We start from the raw sequence: 10,957 nt of genomic DNA, 5'->3' as shown, positions 1-10,957 counted from the left end.
GCTGAGTCCATTGCACTCTCTCACTTCTCCGTCTTTACCGGAATGGTCATTTTCAGGACTTGCAAACAGACATTAGCTTCAAAGTGCTTCAGAGAAAGTTAGTTTCTTGCAGTCAGGACCATGGAGGTGACTAAACTGCCCAAGGCCACCACCAGAGCACCGAGCAGAAGCTTCCAGGACATGCCCTGAAACAGCAGGTAACAGCAGCATGAACAACACCAAAGGATAAAAGCATAATTTGACACTTCTGTTTGTTGTTGGTTGTTGTTTCCTCACCGAGTCCCAGGTCAGTGGAAGTAATTCACTTACAGCAGGCTTCTTTTTGGGCGCCGAGAGGAACGGTGCTATGTTCTCGCCGAGCAGCTGAGCGGTTTTTGCGTTCCATTTCTGCATCTCAGCGACTCCTGCTTGTCTCTTGACCAGCTTTGATAGTTCAGCGTGTATGGCCTGTAGAGGGAAAACAAAGAATGTATAGCACCTGCCTGAACATGTGCTTTTTGCAGAACTGTAGCATGCACATGTCCACAGGTTTGTGCATACACAGAATATTTCAGTTCATCTACTTTAAGGTGCATCATATCAAATATCCACAGCAGGAAACTGCAACAAATGGAAGCAAACGTGGTCAAGGTGCGTTCAAACTTGTCAGCTTTGGTTTGGTTATAACGAACCCTGTTTTGATTGCTCTGTTAGTCCTGTAGGTTCATTAATATAAGTGTGGTACACACCAAACAAGTGAAGAGGGACAACCTATGCAGGTGGGTCTCAGTCTGTTTTTTAAACAAACTATGGTGTGGTTTGGTGCAGCAGGTAGTGTCGCAGTCACACAGGAGTGTGGTGTGTTCTCCCTGTGTCTGTGTGGGTTTCCTCCAGGTGACTGTCTGTGAGGAGTGTGGTGTGTTCTCCCTGTGTCTGTGTGGGTTTCCTCCGGGTGACTGTGTGCACTCTAAAAAATGTTAGGTTATTTTTTTAACCCAATTGCTGTGTTGAGCATGTTGGGTCATGATGTTGGGTTATTTTGACTTTATTTGGGTTCACAACAGCAACCCAGCAGCATTGGGTTGTGTATGCGGATGTGAAAATCACGTCATGCGGCATAAGGTTTTTTTTCATTTACATAATTTTAATCTATAGATTAAAACCGTTTTGTATTAATCAGGATCTTAGTTGAGTTCAGCAAGTAAATCCCAGTTTCCTGACTAACGGACATTATCATTCTGCCGAAGGAAATAAAGACCTAGGCTAACGTCACTAGCTACCTGACTCAGGTTGATTTTTACTAAACCTATATTTATGATGTTTATCGCTGTATCTTCTAGTGTACCCAATTTGGAAGTACTGTGTTTATTAACATTGGCATTGCTTTGATGTTATTTCTTCCCTGCTAACGCTAGGTCAGTTATGCTAGCGATACCTCAGATAAGTTTCCTGCTCTGCGCCTCCGTGAGGTAGCACTAGCTAGCGTTAGCTGAGTTAAATTAGCTTCTACCTGACTTAAGTTTACTTCTGCCGTTCTTAAGGTTTCACAGCTGTGACTAAAGTCTCCCTTCCGCACCAAAACCAACACAACACACGGAGTAAAGTCAGTCACAGGCTCAAATACACACCGGCTCTCTGTGCTCCTAGTGTTGTCACTAGTCGAAGCTGATGTTGCCTTCTTTATTTATTTCCCCCTTTCCACCTTAAAGGTCACTTTCGGAAGACGTTAGCTTCTTATTCTCCATTTTTCGTGTTCAAATGTTTATTTCTACCTTAAACAAATGTCAGTATATGAGGCTAACACTGGCGTAATTCACTAGCCACTTGTTTGAATTTTCAATTCCAACTTAAAAAGGGTAACTGCGAAAATTCTTAACTTTTTTTTTTTTTAAGTCTTTTTCCTCTTTTTCTTTGTTCAAAATACATTAAACACTGTTAATACCGCTCGTTATATTCGTAAAAACACAAACCACGAATATCTTACCTTTTAATACCCTTTATTCCTCACATACCTCTTATAAAACCTGCACTACACTAACTTTACACCTGTAATACTGCTGTCATTCCACTCTTCCTCGTATATATCACAAAAAAACACAGCCTTAACGGCTTTAATACACACGTGTCTGTACTTTACAGAAAATTGTAACACAGAGGTGGAAGAAAAATTGTTGAAAAAAAAAAATCCTGGTTCATTGGAGTCAACGGTGTTAAAGGAGCTCTCTCTCTCTACACTGCTCTGGGATAAACGAGGTTTAAAATAAACAAGCAAAAACAAAACACGATGTAAAGTATTTAAAAACTGTAAGTTCCAAAATACTTTACAAATAAATGACATAAAATATGTAATCGCAAATAAACACTAAAAAAGCGCTTTGTCCAGCAACAGCACACCGAGGGAGTCGACTCCTTAAAAAATCAATTCCTTGACTCCGAGATGCCCGTCGACTCTTTGTGTGTCGACTCTTTGTCACAATCTTAGTGCTAGGAGTCAGTTCGGTTGATTCCAGTGCAAGGAGTCGAGATTCGGAGCCGATTCCAGAAATAGCGAAATTCTAAGTTTCATTTTGAGCGCTGTCCGCTCCAAACTAATACTTGATAAAATAATCCAATAATATAGGATTTTAAAAGCATATAACCTATTTTAGAAAGAATGGAAGTAAAGTATAGCAGTGAAAAAATGAGCAAATGTATTGTTGTTTGTAATAGAAATAAAGAACGTTGTGTTTGTTGCCTTGGAAACGACGCCACGTTCGGGCAGTTGCTGACAGCAAATCCCTGCTGAAGTCTACAGCGCATTCTGTGTGTTTTGAACGAATGAAGTGAGAAATAACAGCAGTATTATTGCACGTGCCCTCTGCAGAAGCGCTCATTTCTAGAGGTGTTTTCAGAGCTGAATATACTCTGTATCAACAACGTTAAAAACGATCGCGATCAGTAAATGTACTTAAAGGCAGTATGAATGAGCCTTCACTCTGCTTCTGTGACCTTCTTCGGCTTTCCCGAACATACTGAACATTCGTGATTCTTCTAGAACTCAGTGACAGGGCCCAGATATTCCTTTGTGATGTCATCGCTGAACGTGTATATATAGAGCCACAGAGGACCTGTTCGAGTCATTCAGACTTTGACGGGAGAACTGTGAGCATTCAGCACATCAGCTTCTGTTTAAAGTTGCTTTTAAAAAACCACTAACTTTTAAGTCCTTTTCTTGGGCCTAAAATGGATCATTTGAAAGACCTTTCGTACTTGCAAGAAAAGATCTATCAGATTAGTACGGATGAGGAGGAAGTGAGGGGAGCTTGGAGGAGGATTCTGGCGAACAGTATTAGTGTGGAGAAGTCACTGATGAAGAGTCTCAGTGAAAGAAATAAAGAACAAAGGCAGATAGATTTACTGCAGAGGCAAAATTCTCAGTTACACGCGAGGATTGAAGGACTGGAACGAGTGTTGGAGGTATTATTGGCAGAACTTGGAACAATGGATGAACAGATGGAGATGATTACAAAGATGCCACAAGAAGAACACAGGGAAGCAAAGGAAGAAAAGATCTTGGAGAAAAATAAGAAAAGCTTCTGGAAGAGGTTAACTTCCGTGTTCAGAAGGAGGTCCTGAATACACACACACAAAAAAAATCCCTGTGTCCAGGCTGGTTTCCTCTCAGAGCGGCTTCGCTCGCTAGCCTAGCTCGCTAACCTGTGGATACGCTGTGCCATGGAGAGGGTACGGTGTGTGCATGGGTTAAGCAGAGCTCCAGGGAGGCAGTTTAGGGTCTCCAAAAAAAAAAAAAAAGAGAAAAAAACTGAATACCTACCCAACACATGAATATCCAACAAGCCAAATTTTCAGGTCCAGCCAAATGTTATCTAGTGTTCTTTTAAGTGCTCTGACCAGAGGAGGATGGGTCCCCATTGTGAGTCTTGGTTCCTCCCAAGGTTTCTTCCTCCAGCTTCGAGGGAGTTTTTCCTTGCCACTGTCGCCTTTGGCTTGCTCACATGGGACTATTTTCTTATACAATTCTGCATCTGCCTTATGACTCCTCCATGTATTAAGAAGTGCTAAACAAATAAAGCTGCCCTCGATTTGACATTCATGACTAGTTTGTGTGTATTTTGTGTTCTGTCTAGTACCTTTAAGATGTGTTTAGGTATTTGTTTAAGATCCAGACCTAATTCCCCAACACTGGTAAATGACTGCTCTCATGTTGTTGGCTGAATGGCATCAGATCATCACTGTAATGTTTTAACATCCAGTGTAAAGTCTGTCCAGAAGAGCAGAAGTGGTACTGTGGCAAACTGGATCATCACAGTGTCTGTACTTGTAGCTGTAACCTCAGAAGGAATGTGGAATAAGCATTTGGCCAAAGAGTGTATTTTTTAGCAATTATTATCCTTATAATTAACTTTTAATAATATTTATAATAATGTTGAAAATGTTGATTCTCATCTTTTGAACTGCACTGTGTTTGTCATGGACGAAGAAAAATGTGTTTGCTAATTCAAGCTCTGCATATCTCTATAATATTAATAACAATAATAATAATAACAACAACAACAATAATGATAATAATAATAATAGGTAACATTTATATAGTGCCTTTCTAATACCCAAGGTTGTTTTACGAACGCACTCACACACAGACACACACAGACACACGCACGAGAAATATTTTAATGCTAAACCCTGAAATCAGGGTGGAGCAGCAGGTAGTGTCACAGTCACACAGCTCCAGGGGCCTGGAGGTTGTGGATTTGATTCCTGCTCCAAGTTGGTAGGTGGATTGGCGACTCAAAAGTGTCCGTAGGTGTGAGTGAATGTTTGTGTGTGTGTGTGTGTGCGTTGCCCTGTGAAGGACTGGCGCCCCCTCCAGGGTGTATTTCCACCTTGCTCCCAATGATTCCAGGTAGGCTCTGGACCCACCGCAACCCTGAACTGGATAAGGGTTACAGATAATGAATGAATGAATGAATGAATGAATAATCCCTGAAATCAGAAATTTCTTCAGCATAAAAAAGCCTCATAAACCTTCATGCTCAGAAACATATTTGGAGTGTGGTGTGTTCTAGTGATGGGAATTTCGGCTCTTTTTGGGGAGCTGGCTCTTTCGGCTCCTAAATGGCTCTTTGTTTTACCACTTACTTCCACTTGTACAGAACAATATTACCTACATTTTATATGACTATATGGAGAAAATATTATTGTTCAATATTAAAAATAATAAATAGTGTTGCAATGGCCAATTGTTTTATGGCTGTCTTGTAATAACTCACTGATTGCACTCACACTTTTAATTGTATAAATAACTGGATTTTTATTTAAACACCTTAATAAAAAAATCACTTGTAAACTCTGAAACATAGCCAATGGAACCCAAAAGGTAGGTATTACAAAAGAGCTTATTAAATTAATCATCCATTTATGGGCAATAAAATAAACAAATAGTCTGCAAAGTTCAAAACAGCAGCATTCAACGGTAGTGATTAAAACAACCACAACTGTCAACAAACATTTAACTGATTTAACATATTCTTAAACTATTTTTTGGAAGGCAGATTGAGGAGATTGAGATTCGGGAAAACAAAGTGTCTCAGCTTGGAGGGTTGAAGGGTTGGAACTTGCTTGTTGTTCTCTGATTGGTTGAATGACAAGCCTTAGAAAAAAACTTCACTTACAAGAGTGAGCTCTTTGAACCGGTTCGTTCGCAACCGACACATCACTAGTGTGTTCTCCCTGTGTCTGCGTGGGTTTCCTCCGGGTGACTGTCTGTGAGGAGTGTGGTGTGTTCTCCCTGTGTCTGTGTGGGTTTCCTCCGGGTGACTGTCTGTGAGGAGTGTGGTGTGTTCTCCCTGTGTCTGCGTGGGTTTCCTCCGGGTGACTGTCTGTGAGGAGTGTGGTGTGTTCTCCCTGTGTCTGCTTGGGTTTCCTCCGGGTGCTCCAGTTTCCTCCCACAGTCCAAAAACACACGTTGGTAGGTGAATTAGCGACTCAAAAGTGTTTGTAGGTGTGAGTAAATGTGTGAGTGTTGCCCTGTGAAGGACTGGCGCCCCCTCAAGGGTGTGTTCCTGCCTTGCTCCCAATGATTCCAGGTAGGCTCTGGACCCACCATGACCCTGAACTGGATAAGGGTTACAGACAATGAATAAATGAATGAATGGTGCGGTTTGTTTCAAGTGTGAATACAATATGAGCCAAAGGCATCTAAATGAACCAAACACAGTACCTGAAGTCCCAAGATGTAACAATAATTGTGTCCCACGAGGGAACAAAGAGCACTAAAAACAAACACTGAGCTGAGGACAAATCTCCTAATGTCTCTGTAGCAGACCGTCTGTGGTTCATGTAGCAGAGGAAATTCTGGTGCTGTTTTAACTCCATTCCTATCCATTTTACCACCGCTCGCTGTGTTTCCGCTCGCTGTGACTGAAATTTTACTATGTTTCATTTTGTTTGGTTTGGACAATTCTGAACACACCCTGAGGCCGTTTTCAAATCAGAGGCTTTCTCTTCTGTGGGTGGGGTATGGTTTTTTGAGCTGTTTATCTCTGGTCCGATTTGAAGTCAGGGGTCCGGGGTTCTGGTGTGGTTCCCTGCGGGTGTGGAAGCTCTCCATTCCCGGGGCTGTGTGTGGAGCTGTGTGATTGGTCCGTTTGGTAACATGACTGCTTAGACTCATTGTACGTTTTTTTCATTTACATAATTTTAATCTATAGATTAAAACCGTTTTGTATTAATCAGGATCTTAGTTGAGTTCAGCAAGTAAATCCCAGTTTCCTGACTAACGGACATTATCATTCTGCCGAAGGAATTAAAGACCTAGGCTAACGTCACTAGCTACCTGACTCAGGTTGATTTTTACTAAACCTATATTTATGATGTTTATCGCTGTATCTTCTAGTGTACCCAATTTGGAAGTACTGTGTTTATTAACATTGGCATTGCTTTGATGTTATTTCTTCCCTGCTAACGCTAGGTCAGTTATGCTAGCGATACCTCAGATAAATTTCCTGCTCTGCGCCTCCGTGAGGTAGCACTAGCTAGCGTTAGCTGAGTTAAATTAGCTTCTACCTGACTTAAGTTTACTTCTGCCATTCTTAAGGCTACCACTGTGTGTTGTAGCCTTAAGGTATGTCATGCTTTAACCCTATTGGTATGTTCGCCTTTTCAATGAAAGCCAATACGCTAAAAAAATTAAATGAATACCTAATTTGCTTGTTTTTTTTTTTTACTTATATGAAACGAGTGATAAAAATGACGATGTCAAATCAGAAAATAGCTTTCCATCTTCATATTAGCATTTTCATTTCCACCTTAACACTAGAAGCATCGCGCTTATTTGACCGACTGAGACCGGAGCAAAGAGAGCCGCTGGTTTCACAGCTGTGACTAAAGTCTCCCTTCCGCACCAAAACCAACACAACACACGGAGTAAAGTCAATCACAGGCTCAAATACACACCGGCTCTCTGTGCTCCTAGTGTTGTCACTAGTCGAAGCTGATGTTGCCTTCCTTATTTATTTCCCCCTTTCCACCTTAAAGGTCACTTTCGGAAGACGTTAGCTTCTTATTCTCCATTTTTCGTGTTCAAATGTTTATTTCTACCTTAAACAAATGTCAGTATATGAGGCTAACACTGGCGTAATTCACTAGCCTCTTGTTTGAATTTTCAATTCCAACTTAAAAAGGGTAACTGCGAAAATTCTTAACTTTTTTTTTTTTAAGTCTTTTTCCTCTTTTTCTTTGTTCAAAATACATTAAACACTGTTAATACCGCTCGTTATATTCGTAAAAACACAAACCACGAATATCTTACCTTTTAATACCCTTTATTCCTCACGTACCTCTTATAAAACCTGCACTACACTAACTTTACACCTGTAATACTGCTGTCATTCCACTCTTCCTCGTATATATCACAAAAAAACACAGCCTTAGCGGCTTTAATACACACGTGTCTGTACTTTACAGAAAATTGTAACACAGAGGTGGAAGAAAAATTGTTGAAAAAAAAAAAAATCCTGGTTCATTGGAGTCAACGGTGTTAAAGGAGCTCTCTCTCTCTACACTGCTCTGGGATAAACGAGGTTTAAAATAAACAAGCAAAAACAAAACACGATGTAAAGTATTTAAAAACTGTAAGTTCCAAAATACTTTACAAATAAATGACATAAAATATGTAATCACAAATAAACACTAAAACAGCGCTTTGTCCAGCAACAGCACACCGAGGGAGTCGACTCCTTAAAAAATCAATTCCTTGACTCCGAGATGCCCAGCAGTGTGTCGACTCTTTGTCACAATCTTAGTGCTAGGAGTCAGTTCGGTTGATTCCAGTGCAAGGAGTCGAGATTCGGAGCCGATTCCAGCATATTTTCTAAATTTCATTTTGAGCGCTGTCCGCTCCAAACTAATACTTGATAAAATAATCCAATAATATAGGATTTTAAAAGCATATAACCTATTTTAGAAAGAATGGAAGTAAAGTATAGCAGTGAAAAAATGAGCAAATGTATTGTTGTTTGTAATAGAAATAAAGAACGTTGTGTTTGTTGCCTTGGAAACGACGCCACGTTCGGGCAGGTTCTGACAGCAAATCCCTGCTGAAGTCTACAGCGCATTCTGTGTGTTTTGAACGAATGAAGTGAGAAATAACAGCAGTATTATTGCACGTGCCCTCTGCAGAAGCGCTCATTTCTAGAGGTGTTTTCAGAGCTGAATATACTCTGTATCAACAACGTTAAAAACGATCGCGATCAGTAAATGTACTTAAAGGCAGTATGAATGAGCCTTCACTCTGCTTCTGTGACCTTCTTCGGCTTTCCCGAACATACTGAACATTCGTGATTCTTCTAGAACTCAGTGACAGGGCCCAGATATTCCTTTGTGATGTCATCGCTGAACGTGTATATATAGAGCCACAGAGGACCTGTTCGAGTCATTCAGACTTTGACGGGAGAACTGTGAGCATTCAGCACATCAGCTTCTGTTTAAAGTTGCTTTTAAAAAACCACTAACTTTTAAGTCCTTTTCTTGGGCCTAAAATGGATCATTTGAAAGACCTTTCGTACTTGCAAGAAAAGATCTATCAGATTAGTACGGATGAGGAGGAAGTGAGGGGAGCTTGGAGGAGGATTCTGGCGAACAGTATTAGTGTGGAGAAGTCACTGATGATGAGTCTCAGTGAAAGAAATAAAGAACAAAGGCAGATAGATTTACTGCAGAGGCAAAATTCTCAGTTACACGCGAGGATTGAAGGACTGGAACGAGTGTTGGAGGTATTATTGGCAGAACTTGGAACAATGGATGAACAGATGGAGATGATTACAAAGATGCCACAAGAAGAACACAGGGAAGCAAAGGAAGAAAAGATCTTGGAGAAAAATAAGAAAAGCTTCTGGAAGAGGTTAACTTCCGTGTTCAGAAGGAGGTCCTGAATACACACACACAAAAAAAATCCCTGTGTCCAGGCTGGTTTCCTCTCAGAGCGGCTTCGCTCGCTAGCCTAGCTCGCTAACCTGTGGATACGCTGTGCCATGGAGAGGGTACGGTGTGTGCATGGGTTAAGCAGAGCTCCAGGGAGGCAGTTTAGGGTCTCCAAAAAAAAAAAAAAGAGAAAAAAACTGAATACCTACCCAACACATGAATATCCAACAAGCCAAATTTTCAGGTCCAGCCAAATGTTATCTAGTGTTCTTTTAAGTGCTCTGACCAGAGGAGGATGGGTCCCCATTGTGAGTCTTGGTTCCTCCCAAGGTTTCTTCCTCCAGCTTCGAGGGAGTTTTTCCTTGCCACTGTCGCCTTTGGCTTGCTCACATGGGACTATTTTCTTATACAATTCTGCATCTGCCTTATGACTCCTCCATGTATTAAGAAGTGCTAAACAAATAAAGCTGCCCTCGATTTGACATTCATGACTAGTTTGTGTGTATTTTGTGTTCTGTCTAGTACCTTTAAGATGTGTTTAGGTATTTGTTTAAGATCCAGACCTAATTCCCCAACACTGGTAAATGACTGTTCTCATGTTGTTGGCTGAATGGCATCAGATCATCACTGTAATGTTTTAACATCCAGTGTAAAGTCTGTCCAGAAGAGCAGAAGTGGTACTGTGGCAAACTGGATCATCACAGTGTCTGTACTTGTAGCTGTAACCTCAGAAGGAATGTGGAATAAGCATTTGGCCAAAGAGTGTATTTTTTAGCAATTATTATCCTTATAATTAACTTTTAATAATATTTATAATAATGTTGAAAATGTTGATTCTCATCTTTTGAACTGCACTGTGTTTGTCATGGACGAAGAAAAATGTGTTTGCTAATTCAAGCTCTGCATATCTCTATAATATTAATAACAATAATAATAATAACAACAACAACAATAATGATAATAATAATAATAGGTAACATTTATATAGTGCCTTTCTAATACCCAAGGTTGTTTTACGAACGCACTCACACACAGACACACACAGACACACGCACGAGAAATATTTTAATGCTAAACCCTGAAATCAGGGTGGAGCAGCAGGTAGTGTCACAGTCACACAGCTCCAGGGGCCTGGAGGTTGTGGATTTGATTCCTGCTCCAAGTTGGTAGGTGGATTGGCGACTCAAAAGTGTCCGTAGGTGTGAGTGAATGTTTGTGTGTGTGTGTGTGTGCGTTGCCCTGTGAAGGACTGGCGCCCCCTCCAGGGTGTATTTCCACCTTGCTCCCAATGATTCCAGGTAGGCTCTGGACCCACCGCAACCCTGAACTGGATAAGGGTTACAGATAATGAATGAATGAATGAATGAATGAATAATCCCTGAAATCAGAAATTTCTTCAGCATAAAAAAGCCTCATAAACCTTCATGCTCAGAAACATATTTGGAGTGTGGTGTGTTCTAGTGATGGGAATTTCGGCTCTTTTTGGGGAGCTGGCTCTTTCGGCTCCTAAATGGCTCTTTGTTTTACCACTTACTTCCACTTGTACAGAACAATATTA

General features: G+C 40.8%; 1 protein-coding gene across 1 annotated transcript in view; it reads right to left on the bottom strand.

Moving 5' to 3' along the window:
* The window catches only part of fkbp16 (FKBP prolyl isomerase 16), a 105,693-nt gene continuing 94,736 nt past the window's right edge, over positions 1 to 10,957 (bottom strand). The window contains exons 7-8 of the mRNA XM_066684204.1: positions 310 to 447; positions 1 to 185 (exon numbers count right to left, since the gene is read on the bottom strand). Coding sequence (XP_066540301.1) covers positions 99 to 185; positions 310 to 447 — 225 coding nt within the window. The 3' untranslated portion in view covers positions 1 to 98. The remainder of the gene's footprint in view (positions 186 to 309; positions 448 to 10,957) is intronic.

This window comes from Hoplias malabaricus, chromosome 11 (assembly GCF_029633855.1).
Source record: "Hoplias malabaricus isolate fHopMal1 chromosome 11, fHopMal1.hap1, whole genome shotgun sequence".
In the NCBI taxonomy this organism is placed as follows: Eukaryota; Metazoa; Chordata; class Actinopteri; order Characiformes; family Erythrinidae; genus Hoplias; species Hoplias malabaricus.
The sequence above is the reverse complement of the archived record's forward strand: the minus strand, read 5'-3'. Positions and strand labels throughout refer to the sequence as shown.